The following is a 26386-nucleotide window of genomic DNA, read 5'->3' on the forward strand; positions in this document are numbered from 1 at the left end:
ATTTGAGGGAGGAAACTAATGCCTGAAATTTAATCTGACTAGATATGCATCACATTTGGCATAATGTTCTGCTTTCTACAATGTTCATTCACTGAAATATATGTGTTATACAAAGCAGATCTAATCAGAAGAGCAAGTAAGAGTGTGTTAATCGTATGGTGAACATGCCAAGTTCTGGTGTCTAAATAAAACAGGGGTTACTTAGCTTTAAAATATTTCTGGAAGGATGGGATTAACATATACATACTACTATGTACAAAAGAGATAACTAAGGCTTCCCCGATGACTCAGCGGATAAAGACTCCACCTACAATGGCAAGAGACAGGAGATATGGGTTTGATTCCTTGGGTCAGGAAGATTCCCTGGAGAAGGAAATGGTAACCCACTCCAGTATTTGTGCCTGAAAAATCCCATGAACAGAGGAGCCTGGCAGGCTACGGTCCAATGGTCTCAGAGTTAGATACTACTGAGCAGTTAAGCACAAGGATCTACAGTCATACTCAGTATTTTATAATAACCTATAGGGGAAAATAATCTGAAAAAGAATAAATATATACATATATATATATGTATAACTGAATCACTGCACTGTACACCTGAAAATAATATGACAATGTAAATCAACTATACTTCAATTTTTTTTAAAAATTAAAAATTCTCCTGGGAGACTGCTCTTGCTAAGAAAAGAGCAGACATGCAGACTCTTCACCACGCAGAGTTAGTCAGTTCCAAAAGCAGCCTGGAGCCAGTCTAAGAAAGTTCTCAGTAGAGGAAATGTAAATGAAGTTGTAAAAACAACAATAGCTCCTCTGGGGAATCGAGTCCTCCTTCATCAGACATGTGTGCTTACTTTGCATTTTAATTCTTAGAGACCTTCTGCCTTTGCGACATGAACTCAGGTCAGAGCAGAGCGATGGGGGAGAGCTATCCTGCCAGTTCAGACAGTTCTACATCTCACCTTTCCAGGTGGTCACTCCACATCAAGGCTGAGGAGCACTGGTGAGGTAAAGAGGTGGAGCTGGATGCAGAGTTGTTTGTATGGTGCCTTATCTGTGAACAGACAGAGGGTTTCAGTGGACAGAATTATTGATTATGATTCCTTTCGTCAGATGACACTTCCCTGAACATTTTCAAAGAAGAGCAGAACCACAATTCATACATCAACCCACATCAGCTCTGACTCCATAAATGAAGATGTTTTAGATATTATCTCCCCAAGATTGTCTCATTCCTGCCTCCTGTACTTTGACCCACCCTCTCTTTCTTCACACACATCCACATTAACATTACTTGAGATCAGAAACCAGGGCTAATATTATTTCGGGAGCCCTAGGGCAGTTACTAGAGCATTTGTTACACGTGAATAAAAGGTTGTTGACTTCAAACGATCTTTGTAGGTATCTGCCCATCTCCCCTTTCAGTGACCTCCTGTTGCTCTCAGGGTAAAGTTCTTAACCTTGTCTGTCTGATCTGGCCTGTAGCTGTAACTGTAGCTGTCTTTTGAACTTTTTTGCTGCTGTGTGCTCAGGTCACACTGCTGCTGCTGCTGCTGCTGCTAAGTAGCTTCAGTTGTGTCCAACTCTGCGACCCCATAGACGGCAGCCCACAAGGCTCCCCCATCCCTGGGATTCTCTAGGCAAGAACACTGGAGTGGGTTGCCATTTTCTTCTCCAATGCATGAAAGTGAAAAGTGAAAGTGAAGTTGCTCAGTCATGTCCGACTCCTAGCGACCCCATGGACTGCAGCCTACCAGGCTCCTCTGTCCACGGGATTTTCCAGGCAAGAGTACTGGAGTGGGGTGCCATTGCAGGTCACACTAGCTATCTACAAACACCACAAACAGGGTCAAATCTACTGCCCTGCTACATCAGGGCATTTGTGCTTGAAGATTCCCCTGCCTGGAGCGCTCTTTCCTTCCTTCATCACCTGGCTGACTACTTCTTGTTCTTCAGGTCTCACTCTGAAAATCACTTCCTCAGAGAAGACCCTGTTGACCAGCACTGGTTCCCCACTACGTGATACCCACTATTTTCTTTTCAAGAATTCATTGTAGTTTGTAATAAGTGTGTATGTAATATGCGTGTTTGTAATATGTTTGATTATTTGTTTAACGTGTGTTGTTATCTCTAGGCCACAAGTTTTATGAAACCAGGAACCATGCCTGGTTTGGCATATCACTGTGTCTCCAGCAGCTACCACACTGCTTGCCACATAGGTGATGGTCAATAAATATATTTGGGGCCTGAAAGAACAATGCTGTGTAATTTGCCCTGCAGCCCATCCCTCCACAGCATCTCCAAATATTAGCTTAAATTCATTTGATGCAGTAAAATTTTGAACTATACATATTTCAACCAAGTTGAAATATATAAAAAATATACTTGAAAAGTATTTTCTTTTTATATATTTCTTAGCAATTCTCTTACAAGAACTAGCAGAATGAAATGAAATTCTTATAAGAAATTTGTTAAAGAAATTTAATTCAATGTATCCTTAGTCTTTTTTATCAGGTTCCTAGAGTCTTTTTTCTCTCAAAAGGATAGTTAAGATCATCTTAAATAGCGTGCCTATCCCAAGTGGCGTGACATTACAGAAGATGTCCAGACAGACATGTAATTCTCCAGTTCTTGATTGCGTTAAGCAAATAGATAATTTCTGTTTTAGGAAGGCAGTGTTATTTGAAGGACAATAAAATGTCACGTCTTTTCCTTGCAACAGAAAATTATGTTGTGTTGGCCAATATCTATTTCAGTGCAAACAGGAAAAGTTTAGTTGGCACTTTTTATAGAAACATTGTGGTTCTGAAAGAGTGATTACAGTTAAGGTCAGAGTAGAAAAGAAAAACAAAATAGGCTTTTCTATTAATTCTCTGAGACTTTCAGAATCTCCTGTGAGCCCCTGTATGAGAAGACCCTTTACATGGTAAAGAGCCATCTGGTGAGATGGGGTCCTTTCTCTAGAGGACAACTAGGTTTCTTTTTCTGCTGTCATGTTGCTTAATCTCTCTTTTCAAGGCCTGTTTTAACTAAATAAATACACTTGGAGTTGCATAATTGGTTGGCTCCAAAATCACTGCAGACAGTAACTGAAGCAATGAAATTAAATGACACTTGCTCCTTGGAAGAAAAGCTATGACCAACACAGACAGCATATTAAAAAGCAGAGACATTACTTTGCCAACAAATGTCTGCCCAGTCAAAGCTATGTAATAATCATGTACGGATGTGAAGAGTTGAACCATAAAGAAGGCTGGGCATCGAAGAATTGATGCTTTTGAACTGTGGTATTGGAGAAGACTCTTGAGAGTCCCTTGGATTGCAAGGAGATCAAATCAGTCAATCCTAAAGGAAATCAACCCTGAATATTCATTGGAAGGACTGATGCTAAAGCTGAAGCTTCAATACTCAGGCCACCTGACGCAAAGAACTGAATCATTAGAAAAGAACCTGATGCTGGGCAAGATTAAGGGCAGGAAGAGAAGGAGATCACAGAGGATGAGACGGTTGGATGGCATCACCTACCCAATGGACATGAATCTGAGCAAGCTCCAGGAGTTGGTGGACAGGGAGGCCTGGCGTGCTGCAGTCCATGGGGTCGCAAAGAGTCAGACATGACTGAGTGACTGAACAATAATAACAACTTTAGGAATTTGGGTACCACATGCCTGTCTAGTGTCAAGTAGCAGGAAAAGAAGAAACTTTTTACTGCAAAGTAAATAATATGTGAAGAGCCAAGAATTCTGAAGCATGGTATGGTTCCCTGTGCCACTCTCTAAACTACTCCTCTGGTGGACCCTATCTCTCTTACAGATATTTGTATTAGAAAATTTTGCTTCACTCTCACACCTAATTCTGTGGCTTATTCTGCCCTTGCCTTTCATGCCAATTTTCTCTCCTATGCATCTCTTTTATTTTACCCTTTCTTTCCAGTCTTTGTGTCATTGTTCAAATTCTCATCCTCATTCTTCTTGGTTAGTGTATCAATTTGAAATATATGAAATTCACATTTTCATTGGGTTAAAAACTGTTGGATATTTGATTTTCTCTTTCTGACTTACTTTACTCTTTATAATTAGGCTCTAGGTTCATCCATCTCACTACAACTGACTCAAATTCATTCCTTTTTATGGCTGAGTAATATTCCATTGTAACCTAGTGGGAAGCTGCTATAAAACACAAGGAGCCCAGCCTGGTGTCCTGTGATGACCTAGAGGGGTGAGATGGGAGGGGTGAGGGAGGCTCAAGATGGAGAGAAAGAAATATAATTATGACTGATTTGCATTGTTGTATGGAAGAAACCAGCACAACATTGCAAAGCAAATATCTTCTAATTAAAAAATTAAAAAGTTGGACATTGGAAATTATATCTGATTTAACCTAGTAACAGCCTTTTAACTAACCAGTATTTCTGACTAGAGTTTTTGTTTTCTCTAACACATTCTTCATATTGTTTCTAAGGCAAACCTTGGCAAATTCTAAATATCTTTGAAGGTTCCCCATAGCTATAGGAGAAAGTTCTAAAGTACCTAAGGTGTACCACTGAGTGGTTCCAAACTGCATCTCTGGGTTTATCTCCTGCCTTTCCTCTTCATGTGACCTTTGATTCAATTTTGTAAACCACTCACTCTTCTAGAGATCTGACAATGCTTTTTCACACCTAATTACTATGGAGTTTGTTATTCTCTTTTTAAAATGCTTCTACTTCTGCCCAGAATCAGTTCTATTTTCCCTCCAAGATCCAGTATTTCATTTTCTTGGAAAACTATCATTTCTTCCACCATTTTTTTCATAGCCTTGTACACATTATTTAAAATTACATGAAATTATATGTTATATAATTATATACATCGTATAATTTGAGATTATACATTATTTGAGATTATAATTATATAATTATATTGTACTTATGAGTGTGTCACTTTATCACTCTCTGATTCATAGGAGGGCCTCCAAAAATGTTTGTGTGAACATAAGAAAATAATTGGCTCTCCTCAATGGACAACATTATAAGGACCAAGCAAATCTTTGGCACACATAAGAACCTACTAGGTAGAAATCACTTTATCAGGTATGATGCTATTTTCATATTTTAAGTTTCTTTTGGTGTATAAATGTGTGGTCTCTTAATGTCCCATATAATAGTTCTGAATATCCATGGTTACGTTTCACCCAACTCTGTATCATTCTAACTCATTGGACTGGGATGAAAGCACTTAGACATTGCACTTCTTTGAATGACTGAATGAATGAGTATTAAGGACTGTCTTGGGCTGAGTACTCCTAGAAGCAGATCCTAAGCCAAGGACTTGTGTGCATGTGACTTACTAAGGATGTACCTGCGACTTACTAAGGATGTACCTGCAGGAGAAACAGTAAAGGAGTGGAGACGTAGTTCAGAGAAGAAGAAGCCATGCTGTGATGAGATTTTAAGTAATTCCAGTTTCCATGTGAACCTTTGGGAAACTCTGGAGTATAAATTACACTTCAGAGCTTATCCCGTCTCTTGACAAGGGGTTTGGGCTTTCCTACTCCATAACCATAATTCATCACTGCTTTGGCTCTGCCTTTGGGTGAGCCTCTGAAGGTAAAGGTGTGAACAGTTGGCAGCTAAAAAAGCAGAAGCTGTGAATGGGTATAGAACTGGTGTATGGGATCTGACAGTTTCTGGGTAGGGCTGTAGTCATGTGGGATACTCTACCAAGCAAATATTAGGCAAGTTAAGTTTGACAGGTCAGTTAGTAAAGAATCCACCTGCGATGCAGGAGACCCCAGTTCGACTCCTGTGTTGGGAAGATCTGCTGGAGAAGTGATAGGCTACCCACTCCAGTATTCTTGGGCTTCCCTTGTGGCCCAGCTGGTAAAGAATCCGCCTGTAATGTGGGAGACCTGGGTTTGATCCCTGGGTTGGGAAGATCCCCTGGAGAAGGGAAAGGGTACCCACTCCAGTATTCTTGCCTGGGTTGCAAAAAGTCAGACATGACTGAGTGACTTTCATTTTCACTTCTTTAAGTTTAGCTGGTAGTGAAGGAGGCTGCCCATATGTGTAGATTGGGGAGCTCTGTTCAGCAGAGTGTCCTGTTGAAATTAAACTTCTTCATTCCTGCTACAGATGTCTGGAATCCCCTTGATGGTTTAGTCGCTAAGTCATGTCCGACTCTTGAAACCCTATGCACTATAGCCCACCAGGTTCCTCTGTCCATAGGTTTTTCCAGGCAAGAATACTTGAATGGTTTGCCATTCCTTTCTCCAGGGGATCTTCCCAAACCAGGGGTTGAACCCAGCTCTCCTGCACTGCAGGCAGATTCTTTAGTGACTGAGCTACTGGAATCCCCTTAGCTAGGGATAAAACTTCTTAATCTATATTAAGAAGCAATACTTAAAGGAAATTACCTTGGCTGGAAGGGAGAAAAGATAGAAACAATGTCAGGCAATACCTAACTTTTACATTTAATTCTACTTAATGCCAATGTCAGGCAATGCCAAACTCTTTTATGTTTAATTCCACTTAATGCTTTACTCCTTTAACACATTGACTTTCATTCACATCAATGCAAGAGTCTTTCGAGAGAGTGTAGAATGTATAAGTGCTAATGGGCCTCTTTAAGACATCTTAGTTCTTACTGCGATGAAGGTGCTGTCCTTAATGCTGCCAAAGACGTCCCATCTCAAAATAAGTCCTTTTCTGCTTGTTTCAGCTAAGCTTATAGCTCTGTGTGTTCTTCCCAAATGGAAAAATATGTACAATATGAAGCTGCTAGCAAAGCTGGTGCTCTCTCTGAATATAAAACGCAAGATTTCAGTTAAAGCAGTTCTTTTACTCAGCCTTATTACAAGATTTTTAAAAGATTCCAGTTAAAATAGAGAAGACTCTGTGTGTGTGTGTGTGTGTGTGTGTGTGTGTGTGTGTGTGTGTGAGCTTGACCTTCATTTTGAATTTGACTCTTGGACCAAATTAATTTCTTGTGGCAACTGTGGTAAAATGATTGATTTATAAGTGGTCACTCTAGACACATGAACACAGTCCAGTTGTTGGGTCTGCTGCCATGGCTTGTTGGTGGCCCTTGACTGCTTATGGTTTGACTGAGAATGCCTGATGACTGTGTTCTTGAAGCTACTCTGTCTCTGTCTAGTGAAACTTGTGTTAGTCTGTGTTAGTCTTCCAGAATGACCCAGCCACACCACAGGGCAAGACTACTCTTTAGCATATTGCTAGAGTTTCCTCTGCTCATTTCACATCAACTCAGTAATTCCTCCCCATCCACTGCTTACTCCTGAACAACTGAGGTATATAGTCTGATCAGTTGTCTTCAGAATTTCAGTGCGAGGTACTTAGCATATTATAAAGGCTAACAAAGAATGCTCAAACTACAGCACAAATGCACTCATCTCACACGCTAGTAAAGTAATGCTCAAAATTCTCCAAGCCAGGCTTCAGCAATATGTGAACCATGAACTTCCAGATGTTGAACTGTTTTTTAGAAAAGGTAGAGGAACCAGAGATCAAATTGCCAACATCCGCTGGATCATCAAAAAAGCAAGAGAGTTCCAGAAAACATCTATTTCTGCTTTACTGACTATGCCAAATCCTTTGACTGTATGGATCACAATAAACTGTGGAAAATTCTGAAAGAGATGGGAATACCAAACCACCTAAACTGCCTCTTGAGAAACCTATATGCAGGTCAGGAAGCAACAGTCAGAACTGGACATGGATCAACAGACTGGTTCCAAATAGGAAAAGGAGTACGTCAAGACTGTATATTGTCACCGTGCTTATTCAACTTATATGCAGAGCACATCATGAGAAATGCTGGGCTGGAAGAAGCACAAGCTGGAATTAAGATTGCCGGGAGAAATATCAATAACCTCAGATATGCAGATGACACCACCCTTATGGCAGAAAATGAAGAGGAGCTAAAAAGCCTCTTGATGAAAGTGAAAGAGGAGAGTGGAAAAGTTGGCCTAAAGCTCAACATTCAGAAAATTAAGATCATGGCATCTGGTCCCATCACTTCATGGCAAATAGATAGGGAAACAGTGGAAACCGTGTCAGACTTTATTTTGGGGGGCTCCAAAATCACTGCAGATGGTGACTGCAGCCATGAAATTAAAAGACACTTACTCCTTGGAAGAAAAGTTACGACCAACCTAGATAGCATATTCAAAAGCAGAGACATTACTTTGCTAACAAAGGTCTGTATAGTCAAGGCTATGGTTTTTCCAGTAGTCATGTATGGATGTGAGAGTTGGACTGTGAAGAAAGCTGAGCAGCAAAGAATTGATGCTTTTGAACTGTGGTGTTGGAGAAGACTCTTGAGAGTCCCTTGGACTACAAGGAGATCCAACCAGCCCATTCTAAAGGAAATCAGTCCTGGGTGTTCTTTGGAAGGAATGATGCTAAAGCTGAAACTCCAGTTTGGAGTTTGGCCACCTCATGTGAAGATTTGACTCATTGGAAAAGACCCTGATGCTGGGAGGGATTGGGGGCAGGAGGAGAAGGGGACGACAGAGGATGATATGGCTGGATGACATCACCAACTCGATGGATATGAATTTGGGTGAACTCTGGAAGTTGGTGATGGACAGGGAAGCCTGGCGTGCTGCGATTCATGGGGTCACAAAGAGTCAGACACGACTGAGCGACTGAACTGAACTGAACTGAACTGAAAGGCTAACTGAATTCCAGAGGAACACAGAGAAGTCTATTTGATAATTATTTACCTCCCATCACCTCTAACTGAGTTTCCCGGGTGGCACTAGTGGCAAGGAACCTGGCTGGTCAATTCAGGTAGACATAAGAAATGAGGGTTTGATTTCTGGATTGGGAAGATCCCCTGGAGGAGAACATGCAACCCATTCCAGTATTCTTGTCTGGAGAATCCCATAGGCAGAGAATCCTGGCAGGCTACAGTCCATAGGGCTGCAAAGAGTTGTACGCGACTGAAGCAACTTAGCAAGCACACACCTCTAACTGTGACCTTGTTATAGATCACACTGCCCCTATGGCTAACCCTTTCTCTTCCATCTCCCGTTCAGTGGCTCTAAGCCACTGCTTTGAATATGCATAGGCTCCCCTTATCTTGGGAAATAAAATACACACAAACGCCAGTTCTTGATTGTTTGCCCCTTCCCCTTTCTCTAAGTGTGGCCCAATTTCTCGCTCCCTTTATGACCAGCTTCTCTGCGTGATATATCTGCTACTTACTTCCTCTCCTTTCAACTCCCTCTTCAATGACAACCCCAAATCATTAAGTTATCTTGCTTTGTCAGGCACTATTCTGAACATTTGACAAGTGCTCATTCATTTTATTCATTGAAGTTGGCACTACTATCATCTCCGCTTGGCAGATGAGGAAACTGAGCCACAGAGAGATTACATAATTTATCCAGGATCATTTGTAATTAAGAGGCAAAGCTTAGATTCCAATGTAGGCAGTTAGGTTCCAGAATACATGGTAGCTACAATCTACACTCCCACACTATCTCAAATCCATTGGATTTCAATGATATGACAGTAAAACCAGTCTCTTGGAAACTTTTGTATTGACTGTCATCTCTGCTGGACTTCCTAGTGGCACAGACAGTAAAGACTCTGCCTGCAACCAGGACATCTGGGTTCGATTCCTGGGTTGGAATGAACTCTTGGAGAAGAGAATGGCAACCCACTCCAGTATTCTAGCCTGAATACCATGGACAGAGGAACCTGGTGGGCTACACCACATGACGTCGCAAAGATACACTTAGCAACTTACACACACACATATCATCTCTGTATTGTAATACTTGAGCTAGATACACTTATGCTACATACTAAAATATAATAAATACAGGATTGTCCCTCTCTTTTTATACAAGTATAATGAAACTTCACTAATTTGGAAGGAACAAATCATTCTGATGAGGGCTGATCTAAAGCGTGTATTTTCATGATGTTTAAAAAGGGGTTAACTGGTCAAAAAAATAAGTAATACATATGTCAGTAGGGGCAGAATTTGACCTACTCCAGGAGGAAATATATATATTTTTTTCAGTTCACTTCAGTTCAGCTCAGTTGTTCAGTCGTGTCCGACTCTTTGAGACCCCATAAATCACAGCACGCCAGGCCTTCCTGTCAATCACCAACTCCCAGAGTTCACCCAAACTCATATCCATCGAGTCGGTGATGTCATCCAGCCATCTCATCCTCTATCGTCCCCTTCTCCTCCTGCCCCCAATCCCTCCCAGCATGAGTCTTTTCCAATGAGTCAAATCTTCACATGAGGTGGCCAAAGTACTGGAGTTTCAGCTTTAGCATCAGTCCTTACAAAGAAATCCCAGAGCTGATCTCCTTTAGAATGGACTGGTTGGATCTCCTTGTAGTCCAAGGGACTCTCAAGGGTCTTCTCCAACACCACAGTTCAAAAGCATCAATTCTTCAGCGCTCAGCTTTCTTCACAGTCCAACTCTCACATCCATACATGACTACTGGAAAAACCATAGCCTTGACTAGACAGACCTTTGTTGGCAAAGTAATGTCTCTGTTTTTGAATATGCTATCTAGGTTGGTCATAACTTTCCTTCCAAGGAGTAAGCATCTTTTAATTTCATGGCTGCAATCACCATTTGCAGTGATTTTGGAGCTCCCCAAAATAAAGTCTGACACTGTTTCCACTTTTTCCCCATCTATTTGCTATGAAGTGATGGGACCAGATGCCATGATCTTAGTTTTCTGAATGTTGAGCTTTAGGCCAACTTTTCCACTCTCCTCTTTCACTTTCATCAAGAGGCTTTTTAGTTCCTCTTCACTTTCGGCCATAAGGGTGGTGTCATCTGCATATCTGAGGTGACTGATATTTCTCCCAGCAATCTTGATTCCAGCTTGTGCTTCTTCCAGCCCAGCATTTCTCATGATGTACTCTGCATATAAGTTAAATAAGCACGGTGACAATATACTGTCTTGACGTACTCCTTTTCCTATTTGGAACCAGTCTGTTGATCCATGTCCAGTTCTGACTGTTGCTTCCTGACCTGCATATAGGTTTCTCAAGAGGCAGTTTAGGTGGTTTGGTATTCCCATCTCTTTCAGAATTTTCCACAGTTTATTGTGATGCACACAGTCGAAGGCTTTGGCATAGTCAGCAAAGCAGAAATAGATGTTTTTCTGGAACTCTCTTGCTTTTTCCATGATCCAGTGGATGTTGGCAATTTGATCTCTGGTTCCTCTGCCTTTCTAAAACCATCTTGAACATCAGGAAGTTCACGGTTCATGTATTGCTGAAGCCTGGCTTAGAGAATTTTGAGGATTTCTTTACTAGCATGTAAGATGAGTGGAATTGTGTGGTAGTTTGAGCATTCTTTGGCATTGCCTTTCTTTGGGATTGGAATGAACACTGACCTTTTCCAGTCCTGTGGCCAGTCCTGAGTTTTCCAAATTTGCTGGCAGTAGAGACATTCCGTTGCCAACAAAGGTCCATTTAATCAAGACTATGGTTTTTCCAGTAGTCATGTATGGAAGTCAGAGTTGGACTGTGAAGAAAGCTGAGCATCGAAGATTTGATGCTTTTGAACTGTAGTGTTGGAGAAGACTCTTGAGAGTCCCTTGGACTACAAGGAGATCCAACCAGTCCATCCTAAAGGAGATCAGTCCTGGGTGTTCATTGGAAGGACTGATGCTAAAGCTGAAACTTCAATACTTTGGCCACCTCACGCGAAGAGTTGACTCATTGGAAAAGACTGTGATGCTGGGAGAGGTTGGGGGCAGGAGGAGAAGGGGATGACAGAAGATGAGATGGCTGAATGGCATCACTGACTCAATGGACATGAGTTTGGGTGAATTCTGGGAGTTGGTGATGGACAGGGAGGCCTGTCATGCTGCAATTCATTGGGTCTCAAAGAGTTGGACACGACTGAGCAACTGAACTGAATGCACCACTTTCACAGCATCATCTTTCAAGATTTGAAATAGCTCAACTGGAATTCCATCACCTCCACTAGCGTTGTTTGTAGTGATGCTTTCTTTCTTTCTCTTTTTTTAAGAAAGTGATGCTTTCTAAGGCCCACTTGAGTTCACATTCCAGGATGTCTGGCTCTAGGTGAGTGATCACACCATCCTGATTATCTTGGTCGTGAAACTCTTTTTTGTATAGTTTTTCTGTGTATTCTTGCCACCTCTTCTTAATATCTTCTGCTTCTTCTAGGTCCATACCATTTCTGTCTTTTATTGAGCCCATCTTTGCATGTAATGTTCCCTTGGTATCTCTAATTTTCTTGAAGAGATCTTTCCCCTTCTATTGTTTTCCTCTATTTCTTTGCATTAATCACTGAGGAAGGCTTTCTTATCTCTTCTTGCTATTCTTTGGAACTCTGCATTCAGATGCTTATATCTTTCCTTTTCTCCTTTGCTTTTTGCTTCCCTTCTTTCCACAGCTATTTGTAAGGCCCCGCCCCCCCAGACAGCCATTTTGCTTTTTTGCATTTCTTTTCCATGGGGATGGTCTTGATCCCTGTCTCCTGTACAATGTCACGAACCTCCTCACTTCCACTGTATATTCATATAAGACTTGATTTAAGTCATACATTAATGGTCTAATGGTTTTCCCTACTTTCTTCAATTTAAGTCTGAATTTGGCAATAAGGAGCTCATGATCTGAGCCACAGTCAGCTCCTGGTCTTGTTTTTGCTGACTGTATGGAGCTTCTGCATCTTTGGCTGCAAAGAATATAATCAATCTGATTTCGGTGTTGACCATCTGGTGATGTCCATGTGTAGAGTCTTCTCTTGTGTTGTTGGAACAGGGTGTTTGCTACGACTAGTGTGTTGTCTTGACAAAACTCTATTAGCCTTGCCCTGCTTCATTCCATATTCCAAGGCCAAATTTGCCTGTTACCCCAGGTGTTTCTTGACTTCCTACTTTGAGAATGCTGCAAAGCGAATACATGACAAAGTTATTTTTTATAGCCACAGAGCTCTGCTATGCTTAGTTACTCAGTCGTGTCTGACTCTTTGCAACCCTATGGACTGTAGCCACCAAGTTCCTCTGTCCATGGGGATTCTCCAGGCAAGAATACAGAGCTAGTTTCCAGTAAAGTCCTATCTGGAATCCAGCTTCCTTATTTCTGTTCCATCATAAGCCTCAATAATCAATCTAAATATTTGATTCACTTATAAACACTCCTAGAGTATAGCAGTTATTCAGCAAACACTTGTTTTATCAAAAAAGAAAGATGAGGATAACTGAGATTGCTCAGGTCCTCAGTTGTGTCTGACTCTTTGCAACGCCACGGACTGTATCTCGCCAGGCTCCTCTGTCCACGGGACTTCCAAGGTGAGAACACTGGAGCAGCTTGCCATTTCCTTCTCTAGGGAATCGTCCTGACCCAAGGATCGAACCCTGTTCTCCCATAATCCAGGCAGATTCTTTACCACTGAGCCACCAGGGAAGCCCTGCCTTGTGGCTAACTGAGTGAAGTGAAAAACTAAAATATGACCTTGCTGGTTATACTAGTCAGTGGTTCCACAAGGACAGAGATTCTCTCTGTTTTTGTTCACTGATGCACTCCCAGTGACTAGATCAGAGCCTGCCACAATGCAACTTAATTACTACTGAATGTTTAAATGGATGACTTTTATCTGTTTTTACACCGAGTGCCTGAAAATGGGTGGATATTATTTCCATTTTATAGACCAAAAAATAGAAGCTCAACAAGTTAAGTAACTTGCTCAAGTCTAGAGTTAGCTACATCCAGAACTAGAAACTGGGACTTTGCTCCCAGGAATCAATTAATTATTCTGTATAAGAGATAAAGATATGGAAATTTCGGCAACATTCTGAGAAAATGCACACCACTGCCGCATTATCTACTGTCATTACGTAATTTCTGGTCCCCATGAGAGGCATCATTTCTATTACAGGTCCTGTGATTCCATGCTATCAAGAAGAAGAAACAGTTTTGCTTCTTACTCATCAAAGCTTTCTTTGTCTTCATTGCCTTCTTCTCAAAGAAATGAAAGAGATATCCTAGTACTTGTCTTTCTAATAAAGGTCCTCATGTTCTCCATGAGACTTTGTGCAGCTGGGAATACACTGAAGACTCTACTGTCTGACCATCTTCTCCTCAGGAGAACTTCATCTTCTGGGTTTTCACAGCCTTTCAGTCCAAAAGTATGACACTGAAACTTGGCTACGTGACTCTTCAATGCTTCTGTTTTAACTTAGCATTCTGCCTATTTTTCCTTCTAAAACAAACTATTTTTTAAAAAAATAGATCTTATAGTTCACACTGTTTTAATTACAATAGAACAGATTGTAGAAACCCCAAAAATTCAGAAGTGAAAGTGAAAGTCGCTCAGTCATGTCCATGTCCAAAAGTCTGTGGAATTCTCCAGGCCAGAATACTGGAGTAGATGCCCATTCCCTTCTCCAGAGAATCTTCCTAACCCAGGGACTCACCCAGGTCTCCCACATTGCAGGCAGATTCTTTACCAGCTGAGCCACCATGGAATAATTCAGAGAGGGGAGAATGAAAAGTGATGTTTTGGGAGGAGAGACTGAGGTTTCATTAAGAGATATAGGGTGTGAAAAGAACTGGTAGAGGAGGAGGAGAAAAGCTTGAACAAAGAGGCTTTCTGTACAAGAGTCAGAAAAGCACAAGTACAGTTTGCAATTATGGGTATTTTGTTTGGGGACTAAGATTGAGTTAGAGCTGGGCAGCAGTGGGAGAGACAGAACAGCTACCCACCTCAAAGAATAAGACCTTGCCACAATTTGGGGGGTTACAAACTGATAATTGGTAGTTTAAAATCTCGTACGGAAGGAAGGCTAAATGTTAACAATCCCTCCTGAGAGGAGCATTCCAGACTACACCTAGCAATAGTTGCTCCAGTCTCCGGCTCTCAGAACACTATCTACCCCCTCGCACGCCTGCTGCAGTGCCTGGCTCATCTGTTTCACAGCTGGCTCCTCAGGAGACTCTGAGAAGTTGAAATACACTGAAGTTGTACCTGATCCCAGAAATTTTACTTCATGCTACCAATAAAGGGAAAAATTAAGGGGGAAAGTTGTCCCTTCAGAAATCTGGCCTACATTATATAAATGAAGTACAGGAGTTTCTCAATACCCTAAAAGCCTGGCCAGCCTTTTATGGGGAATATTTCAGGGCAGAGAAATTTTGACTGCATACTACTTCTCTGTGAGAAGAGTATAATAATTTCTCCCATAGCAGTTGATAAAATCTTTGGATAGCATGCTTTCAAATAGCCAATTAGTCAGTTTTCCACTGCTAGGAAAATTTAAATCTCTTTTCCAAACAAAACAAACAAAAATAAATAGTTGTTTTTCACTAGGAGGACATTTTACTCAGATACTTATTTCAAAATTCCAAATCAAACTTATCACCAAATGTAAGTGATTTTTATTTTTTATTTTTAAGTTATTTGAGAAATCCTTTCTTCCCTAACCACACTGCATCTTTCTTAGTTCCTCTTCAATTACCTACCCACAGGGTCACTGCAACCTTCCTTCATTTCCTAAATGATTTCTGTGTCTCTAGTCTCTGCTATAACTCAACCCTCATAAAATCCCACATTATAGCCTATGGTACAGAAAAAAAGTGAATTCTAAAACAGAAACAGACTCATAGACATAGAAAACAGAATTGTGGTTGCCAAAGTAGAGAGAGAGAGGTAGAGGGGTGGACAGGGAGTTTGGGGTTGGTAGATGCAAGCTATTACATTTACACAAGGCCCCAATGTATATAAATGACAAGGCCCTAATATATATAGCACAGGGGACCATATTCAATATCCTTTAATAAACCATAATGGAAAAAATAGCTTTCCATAGTGAAAAAAAATAGCTTAAAAAGGCTTTAAAATAGCTGAGTCATTTTGCTGTACAGCAGAGATTGGCACAACATTGTAAATCAACTACACCTCAATTAAAAAAAAAATTCAGTATTGAAAAAAAAACCTGGTTAGAATACTGGTTCCACTAGTTATTAGCTGTGTGACCTTGAGCAAGGTACTTGGATTTGCAGGGTAATAGTTTCCTCAGTTGGAAGGACTGATGCTGAAGCTGATACTCTAATACTTTGGCCATCTCATGAGAAGAGTTGACTTATTGGAGAAGACCCTGATGCTGGGAGGGATTGGGGGCAGGAGGAGAAGGGGACAACAGAGGATGAGATGGCTGGATGGCATCACCGACTCAATGGACATGCGTTTGGGTAAACTCTGGGAGTTGGTGATGGGCAGGGAGGCCTGGTGTGCTGCGATTCACGGGGTTGCAAAGAGTTGGACATGACTGAGCAACTGAACTGAACTGACTGAACTGAGTTTCCTCAGTTAAATGGGAACAGTAGTAGTTCTAGCCCATAATATTATCAGTAGGATTAAAAGAGAGAATGTATGGGAAGTCCTTAGAACAGAGCCTAACACAATGACACAAAGTAAGCTCTCAGGTAGTATTAGCTATTACTATTGGATCAACCAAAAAGTCTATTGGCTTCTTCCATAAGATGTTATGGAAAAGCCTGAACGAACTTTTTGGCCAACCCAATATTTCAGCTACATTAGGCATGTCATTCTTTATACCAGCTGACCTACAGACCCTTGTAAGGGAAGTTCTTCAGCACACACTACCACTGAAGGGGCATCCACACCATATTTTGTACAAGGATTATGAAGTGAAGAAGTGAAGTGAAGTCGCGCAGTCGTGTCCGATTCTTTGCGACCCCATGGACTGTAGCCTACTAGGCTCCTCCCTCCATGGGATTCTCCTGGCAAGAATACTGAAGTGGGTTGCCATTTCCTCCTCCAGGGGATCTTTCTGACCCAGGGATTGAACAAGGATTATATATATATATATCATACTCAGTTGGACAAGGCATAAAACCTAAGACATTGCCTTGCCAGTCAAGGAACAATGAATTGACAGAGCAGATATTTGCTCTCTTGAGAATCTGAATTCTGAAATGTTGAGAAAATAAGGAAGTTAGCAGCAAAACCAGCACCAGGAGGAAGCAGATATGGTAAGTAAGCAAAAATTATAAAGTTAAGAAGTTACATTGACAGGAGAGAGAAAGACTCAGCAGTTGAAAATGGAAACACAATCAAACAGGTAGAAAATAGCTAGATCCAGAGACTGTAGAAGACTAGCAAGGCTTTCATTTATTTCAACAGTTGATTCTCTGGATAGTGATCCACCCTCCAACTTCAGCCTACTTACTCCAGACCATATTCCATTAAAATAAACCCCCCGTTGCTTGAGTTAACCTGAGTGGCACTCCATTGCTTACATCCCAAAGAAACTAAACGATAACATTGGTCCCTGAGGACACCTTGGTTGAGTTGGTAATTGGATCCCTATATTTAGCAATTATACTGCCCATTAATTAATCAACTCACTGCCCTCCAGTTCACCCTATATACTTTCCCTATAGTTCTCCTCATCCTGGATGGACTCCCATTCTTTTGGGGCATATGCATAGCTTAATTTTCTTCCAAGAACTATGTCAAACCCCACTTTTTTCATGAATACCTGGGACCCACACCAGATAGAACTAGATCCAGGCTTGCAGAATCTGAAGAATATACAGCTTTCTTTAGTTAAATACATGTAAAACTAGGCCCAGGACCTAGGAAAAGACCTATGAATGGAAAGGTTTTGAGGCCTGAGCTTCGCTAGCTTAACCATACATCTGTCTCTGGTGTGAACGTAGGAGAAACTTTCCCTCTATCAAGTTATTTTACCAGGTACATTTACAGCAATGTGTCTAATCATACAGACTTGCTAGAAAAATTATTACAGTCTTATACCTTGCCTCCCACTTTGAGAACATCATTTGTGACTGGGCTGCAACAGTCTTCCTTCCTTTTGGCTAGAAATAGGGATATTTGGGGGGTTCCCAATAGCACAAAGGGTAAAGAATCTGCCTGCAATGCAGGAGACACAAGTTCCATCCTTGAATCAGGAAGATCCCTTGGAGGAGGGCATGACAGCCCACTCCAGTATTCTTGCTTAAAGAACCCTATGAACAGAGGAGCCTGGCAGGCTACAGTCCATGGGTTCGCAAAGAGTCAGATATGACTGAGTGACTAACTCATACACACATACACAGGGATATTTGAACATAGTCAAATTCACTTAGAAGTGTCAATATCACCTGATTATTAGCTCTGTGGAAGCAGAGTTCATATCTATTTTGTTTCTGCCTTAGGCCTACATATCACAGAGCTTGGCACAAAGGATGAACTCAATAAATATTTGCTGAATGAATGAATGAATGCACGATCTTTTCAAAAAGACCCTGGCTCTTTGAAACAGGGACTATGCTCTAAATACTCTCTAATGCCAAAGAGCCCATAATGATGTATGGCACAGAGTGACACTAGTTAGCATTTGCTGGCTGATTTATGATGCACTATGTATGTATAAAGGAGATTTTTTTCTTTAAGCTTCATGATAACCATGCACACCTGGTCAAATTCACATCCTGCCTTATCTTGTATATACTCCCCAGGTCTGTAAAGGTAAACTGTGAAAAATGAAGACCAACTGATGGGCATCAGCAAGACAGTACAGTAGAGACTAACCCTTCCCTATACCTTCCTTGCCACTCTCTAATTTATTGAATTTGGTTGGTTCATTCCACATCTGGAGTTTCCTGGGTCTCAGAACCAGGAGGATGTAGACATAGACATAAAGTCTGGATGGACATAGACTTTAATCTGAGCCTGGTTCCTAAAAATTTCTGAGCTGCTGGGTTTTATTGTCATGGAGACCTTGAACTGGCCAGAGGCCTATTAATGCACATAATTGTTGGGTTGAATAATGAAAACTTGTTGTTGCTGGATATACACTACTGTATGGCTTAGCTATTGTAGCTATCTGTTATGTTGCTAATTCATTTAAATAATAACACTATTTAGATTGATCAAAATAACAAAATTATTTTAACTATTTGAAATTACTAAGAAAAGAATAAAGGTAGCCTAGAAACTCACAACCTACTCATCAGTTTAAAGGGAAAATATTTTTTAAACCTATTATTTCAAGGATGGGAAAAAATGAAGCTGTGAAGTTCAGAAAAATAGGGAAGGTATTTTGATGAAACAGTATTCTTTGAAGTGTCAAATACCTCTTAATTTTTCTTTTTTCTTTTTTACTCAGTGAAAGTACTGCTTCCCATCTCCTCCCCACAGCCATCATTCATGTGTGTGTGCATGCCCAGTGGTGTCCCACTCCTTGTGACACCATGGACTGAGGCCACCAGGCTTCCCTGTCCTTGGAATTCTCTGGTCTAGAATACTGGAGTGAGATGCTATTTCCTTCTCCAGGGGATCTTCCCAACCAAGGGATTGAACCCATGTCTCTTGTGTCTCCTGTATTGGGAGGTAGATTCTTTACTTCTAGCATCACTGGGAAAGCCATCATCATAGCTCCAGGCAAATGGGACCAATTTAAGGAGGAGAAAATGGCTTAGAGGAAGACAAAAGTCCTTGTAGTGCTAGGAGGAGGGGATGATACAGAAAAGAAGGAAGAGAGTTATCTTTACTTTTCTATTGCAACTGTCTCAGCATCAACCCCCAGAACTGGGAGGGCGACCAAAGAGATGTTGTGTTGTTTTAGTCACTAAGTCATTTCTGACTCTTTTGGGACCCCATGGACTATAGCCTGCCAAGCTCCTCTGTCCATGGGATTTCCCAAGCAAGAATACTGGAGTGGGTTGCCATTTCCTTTTCCAGGGGATCTTCCCAACCCAGAGATTGAACACACGTCTCCTGCATTGGCAGGCAAGTTCTTTACCACTGAGCCACCAGAGAAGCCCGACCAAAGAGTAGAAGCCTCAAATAGAAAGAAGGGATGGTTACAAATCTTTGAGGACACAGCCTCAGAGCGTGCTTTGGCACACATATAGGGAAACTTCTGGATAAAAGGAATGGCAAAAAGAGGTCATGATGATTCTCTCAGTGTCCCTCAGCCCCCACATGATAAAGAAGTCTCCCCAGAATCTCCCTGAGGTGCATGGAAGGGAGAGGAAAGCTGAACTCCAGAGGGGGCTGCCAGGGAGCTGCTACATTTAGGGTCATAGTGATTCCCTGGCATCACAGCAGTTCTTATGGATTGAACAGTTTCTGGAGGAAGGATGTGGCAGAGTCTTGAAGGTCTGCTGTGACAATGAGACAACAATGGGGCCAAGTCAGCAAAGTAGGACCACAGGGTTCAAGTGTGCTGAGGAAACAGTTCACAGGCTTCACCAGCTCTGAATCAATGGGGGTTGCCAACAACTATCCAGCAACTGGAAAGACCAAAATCAACTCTAAGGAGGGTAGACAGGACCCAGTGGACAGATCCACGACCTGTGTGTGAACAAGCTGCCTCTTTTCTGCCCTCATGACCATGAGGGAATATTAGCTTTCTCCTTCACACAGATGCCATGTCAGCTAATGGAAGGAGCTGGGAGAAGCCATCAAGACAGAATATGTCTCTCAAAGAGACTCAGATTTAATGCCAACTGAGAAAGCAGACGGGCAGCATACTTTCAACTGTAAGTTTAAGAACCCATTCTCTACTGTCCCACCTCCCAGTCCCAGCAGAGAATGTTGACTTGTGAGGAAGTTCTGTTCTGTATAGAATATTTTTTAATACATTTTAAAAATACCTATCAGCTTCCCTGATAGCTCAATTACTGGCTTCTCCCAGTTCCTCCTTCCCTTAGCTGACATGGCATCTGTGTGAAGGAGAAAGCTTATTTTCCCTCATGGTCATGAGGTCAGAAAAAGAGGCAGCTTGTTCACACACAGGTTCTGGGTCTAAAAAAAATACCTAAATTGTATCCTGTATAATTATCACCCTAGCCTTTAATAAAAGTAGAGACTCTAAGAGCCAAACACATGCTGATAGCATTAAATAAATACAGTGTTTTCCAGTTTAATGCATTCCAAAGATCAAGAGGAAGCTGAGACAGTGCTCAAGATGACTCATAAAAGAAGTCTACCATAATTCAGAGCAAGTCAAGAATATACATCTAAAAGCCAAATTAAATCTAATATTGATTGTAAGTGTTGTTCTGTAGTATTACTTCCAATCACACATAGTCAATGGAGAGTCTCATTGCAATTTTATGTCCAGTTTTTAAAAGGTAAATCACAGGAAATATGGCTCAGATAAAAAGAAAATAATCAAACACATTGTTATCATATATTATCATAATGACAGCTGGGAAGGATTAAATAACATTAAAAACTATCATAAATATGGTAATTGCACTGAGTAATGGATTTCAAGAAAATTAGAGATACCAAGGGAATATTTCATGCAAAGATGGGCTCAATAAAGGACAGAAATGGTATGGATCTAACAGAAGCAGAAGATATTAAGAAGAAGTGGCAAGAATACACAGAAGAACTGTACAAAAAAGATCTTCATGACCAAGATAATCACAATGGTGTGATCACTCACCTAGAGCCAGACATCCTGGAATGTGAAGTCAAGTGGGCCTTAGAAATCACCACTATGAACAAAGCTAGTGGAGGTGATGGAATTCCAGTTAAAATATTTCAAATCCTGAAAGATGATGCTGTGAAAGTGCTGCATTCAATATGCCAGCAAATTTGGAAAACCCAGCAGCGGCCACAGGACTGGAAAAGGTCAGTTTTATTCCAGTCCCAAAGAAAGGCAATGCCAAAGAATGCTCAAACTACCACACAATTGCACTCATCTCACACGCTAGTAAAGTAATGCTCAAAATTCTCCAAGCCAGGCTTCAGCAATACATGAATCATGAACTTCCAGATGTTCAAGATGGTTTTAGAAAAGGTAGAGGAACCAGAGATCAAATTGCCAGCATCTGCTGGATTGTGGAAAAAGCAAAAGAGTTCCAGAAAAACATCTATTTCTGCTTTATTGACTATGCCAAAGCCTTTGACTGTGTGGATCACAATAAACTGTGGAAAATTCTGAAAGAGATGGGAATACCTGACCACCTGGCCTGCCTCTTGAGAAATCTGTATGTAGGTCAGGAAGCAACAGTTAGAACTGGACATGGATCAACAGACTGGTTCCAAATAGGAAAAGGAGTACATCAAGGCTGTATATTGTCACCCTGCTTATTTAACTTATATGCAGAGTACATCATGAGAAACGCTGGGCTGGAAGAAGCACAAGCTGGAATCAAGATTGCTGGGAGAAATATCAATAACCTCAGATGTATGATGACCCCACCCTTATGGCAGAAAGTGAAGAGGAACAAAAGCCTCTTGATGAAAGTGAAAGAGGAGAGTGAAAAAGTTGGCCTAAAGCTCAACATTCAGAAAACTAAGATCATGGCATCTGGTCCCATCACTTCATAGCAAATAGATGGGGAAACAGTGGAAACAGTGTCAGACTTTATTTTGGGGGGCTCCAAAATCACTGCAGATGGTGACTGCAGCCATGAAATGAAAAGACACTTACTCCTTGGAAGGAGAGTTATGACCAACCTAGATGGTATATTAAAAAGCAGAGACATTACTTTGCCAACAAAGGTCCGTCTAGTCAAGGCTATGGTTTTTCCAGTGGTCATGTATGGATGTGAGAGTTGGACTGTGAAGGAAGCTGAGCGCTGAAAAATTGATGCTTTTGAACTGTGGTGTTGGAGAAGACTCTTGAGAGTCCCTTGAGACTGCAAGGAGATCCAACCAGTCCATTCTGAAGGAGATTGGTCCTGAGTGTTCTTTGGAAGGAATGATGCTAAAGCTGAAACTCCAGTACTTTGGCCACCTCATGCAAAGATCTGACTCGTTGGAAAAGACCCTGATGCTGGGAGGGATTGGGGGCAGGAGGAGAAGGGGATGACAGAGGATGAGATGGCTGGATGGCATGACTGACTCGATGGACATGAGTTTGAGTGAACTCCGGGAGTTGGTGACAGACAGGGAGGCCTGGCATGCTGCGATTCACGGGGTCACAAAGAGTCAGACAGGAGTGAGTGACTGAACTGAACTGAATGGATTTCATGATAAATTAATCCTTATCATCCAGTTTAGAGCTGATCTGCATGATCTCTATGCACTCGTGTATTCTGGAGGATTTCCCAGTCCCTGAAGGTGCAGGTGTGGCCACTGTCTGAGGCAGAACACTTGCATATTTAGGAATTTACCTGATCCCCTGTAGTCCCTTCTATGCATCACAACAACCACAACCATCCAATACAATCAAATTAAACAAGAGCTAGAGTAACAATGTTTTGAAACTAATTGGACACCAACAGAAGTTGAGTCTTTATCAGGCAAATAAATTCCACAGAGCAGTGAAAGTAAATTCAATTCAGCACTCTTTGATTACCTATCATGTGCATGTAAGACACGCTAAGAGGCATTAAAGGGAAATCTTGACTCATCATTAAAAATGTTATAAGCTGTATATAACTAAACAGTATTCATTATGTGGTAAGTCATATATTTAATAGCTATGATAAGTCTAAATTCTCAGCACATTCCTATTTCTCTAAGTGATGAGAGCAAAGAAAAATGGCTAAAGTCCCATTAGTCACAATTTGGCCATTTGGAATCTGGGTCTTATATAAAAGTAGTTTAAAAGCAAGATACTTAATTTTAAGTACAACATAATATAGTTAATCATTTAATATCCATCTTCTTTTATTCTTAGTAATATAATGATAACACAGTATATAATAAAATAATGTAATAAGTATGAGACTCAGGTTGACGCTTGATAGATTCTTTGACATAAAATAATCAGCACATATAAAAGACAGTTAGAAAATCATGTAGTACAGCCATGAGAAAGAAAGACATCCTGCCATTTGTTGCAACTTGGATAGACCCTAAGGACATTGTGTTAAGTGAGATATCAGACAGAGAAAGATATGGTATGATACCACTTATATATGAAATCTAAACTAGATAAACTCAGAAACAGAGAGTAAAATGGTGGTTTACCAAGGGATGGTGGGGAGGAGGGAGAGATGTTTAAGGATACAAACTTGCAACAGGTAGTAAATAAGCTCTAGAGATCTAATACACAGTTTAGTGAATATAGACAACCATATTGTATCATAATCATCAAACTTGCCAGGATACTAGAACTGAGTTATTACAACCACTAAAAAACTTGATAGCTATGTAACGTAATAGAGGTGTTAATGAGTGCTTCAATGGCAGTTATATCATTATATACAAATGGAGCAAATTAACATGTACACCTTAAATTTTACCTTGTTACATGTCAAATAAGTTTCAGTAAATATAAAATTTTAAAATAATTTCAAAGGTAGATAAAATAAGGAACCATTCTTTGTGGCAGAGATTGCCGGTTGTTTCCTGATTTCTACTCTCCTCTTCTTTATAATAGAATCCTGATGATTAGCTGAGAAAATATGAATACTGCATTTCCAGCTCTGTCCAGTTAGGTGTAGCCATGTGAGACTCAACTCTGGCCAATTATATGAAAGCAAGAAAAGGCATGCAGATCAATGGCTAGAACTCAAGCAACCATATTGAGCCATGAATTAGTAGACCAAGAATGACAGCTAAAAATAGCATCAATCACTGATGATCAGGAAGTGGCCAGATCAGGATGCGTGAACTGACTACATACAGAGTTTATATGAGTAGAAGAGAAATACTTATGATTTTTTTAAGCCACTGTTATTTTAGATTTTTCTTTGCAGCCAATCAAAATCTAACATAATGACAAACCCCTCCCATCAGCCAATAAAAATGTCAAGAAAAAATCTGAAGTAGTGCAGAGAAATAATTCTGCACCCAGATAATAATTCTGGTATGTTAGATCCTGTGATGGGTCCTTTAGGATTATGAGAGCTTTTTAAAATCTTCAGAGTCATTATTGAATTGTAGGACACCTAGCTGGTATTGAAAAATTAGTGGCGGGAAAAAAATCCTCATATTTGGTGTCATAACTTTTGAGAGTGTAGAAGAAGCAGTTTTTTTTTTTTTAAAGAAGCAGAACAATTTTTTAATGAAATTCCAATTAGAAGCTTAATAGGCATGACAGACAAAAGAGAGATCTTGAGCTCAGGCTGTGCTAGTAGCTGGTCTTGTACTGTTTAAAATACAGCTCACCACCTGTTGCTCCTAATTCTGTCTTACACACACACATACACACACACACACACACACACACACACACACAGAGTCATTCCTGTAGATAGGGCTTTGTTGAACCCAGTTGAAATCCTCTTGACTCCCTGATCTCTTCTGCATCTTCCAGTTGTTAGATTCTATGTACAATTGTGTAGACAAATCTAGCAGTAAAATCTCAAAACATGCCCTCCTCTCTACAGTGTTCTCAAGTGGAAATGACCCAAGTTAGAAAAGAGGGCAAGGGCAAGTAAGCATTTCATCATTTCATTTGATTTCCTTTAAGGCTCAAGCAAATACAGAAATATATATTTAAAGCCTCATCATATGCTATACATTTCTCTCAGGGAAACAGGAATGAGAAACGCAGTTTCTAAGCACTTAGAACTTAGCACAGTGACTGGCATCTTGTGCTTGTGGTTGATGGATGATCATTTTAACTGAATTGAATATTATAGCAAAATATATCCAAGACTCACAACATAAATGGCTCCAACATCACTGGGCAGAACTCTTTGTGATTAATTCCATTAGATACTTGAAAATCAATTTCATTAACCTTATTTTTCCTCTTACTTCAATCCAAGAACATATTTAGCCACTCAGTGTTGAGCTTCTTCCTCTTCTAACTCCAAACATAGATTTGAGAGCTGGATATGCAGGTAGTCTCTTAAGAACCTCATCCTTCCTCTTTACACAGTGGAACACATTCATCTTTAATTAATTTACTTTTCAGTATCATTATCCTACCCTGGGTATGCATTCTTTCTGAAAATAGCAGAAGATATAACAGATGATGTCTCTTTTAAAAGGAAAGGTCCTCTAGAGACCAAAGAAGGTCCCTCGGTTCTTCGTTTGCTTTGTCAAGTGCCTGCCTACATGTGGGACACTGGTGAACACACCTCTGGTGAGCGAGAAGACTCCTCACTTTCTCAGAAATTCACTGCAAGTAGTCCACAAGTAACAGTCTCTCAGTCGTGTCTGACTGTTTGTGACACCATGAACTGTAGCCTGCCAGGCTCCTCTGTCCATGGAGTTTTCTAAGCAAGAATACTGGAGTGGGTTACCATTCCCTTCTCCAGAGTATCTTCCAGACCCAGGGATTGAATCCAGGTCTCCTGCACTGCAGGCAGGTCCTTTACCATCTGAGCCACCAGGGAAGCCCCCCAAATTCGCTATGTATTGCCAAATGAGCCAGTCCTAGGCAGCAAACTACATTTTGCATAGTTAGGCTAAAACATCCAACACAACTCTCCTTTTGCTCCAGCGCTTTAAGAAGCCTGAGTATGGTTGAGGAGCGTTAGTG

General features: G+C 40.8%; 1 protein-coding gene across 7 annotated transcripts in view; it reads right to left on the reverse strand.

The window, feature by feature from the left end:
• Positions 1-26386, reverse strand: part of PTGER3 (prostaglandin E receptor 3) — a 231102-nt gene that overhangs the window by 135823 nt on the left and 68893 nt on the right. For 5 of the 7 annotated variants that reach the window (XM_060410844.1, XM_027971112.2, XM_060410861.1 and 2 more), the window contains one exon: positions 960-1051. The exons of the other annotated variants lie outside the window; for them this stretch is intronic. In XM_060410844.1, the coding sequence (XP_060266827.1) occupies positions 960-1051 (92 nt within the window). The remainder of the gene's footprint in view (positions 1-959; positions 1052-26386) is intronic. 7 annotated transcript variants of the gene reach the window in all.

Source organism: Ovis aries, chromosome 1 (assembly GCF_016772045.2).
Source record: "Ovis aries strain OAR_USU_Benz2616 breed Rambouillet chromosome 1, ARS-UI_Ramb_v3.0, whole genome shotgun sequence".
In the NCBI taxonomy this organism is placed as follows: Eukaryota; Metazoa; Chordata; class Mammalia; order Artiodactyla; family Bovidae; genus Ovis; species Ovis aries.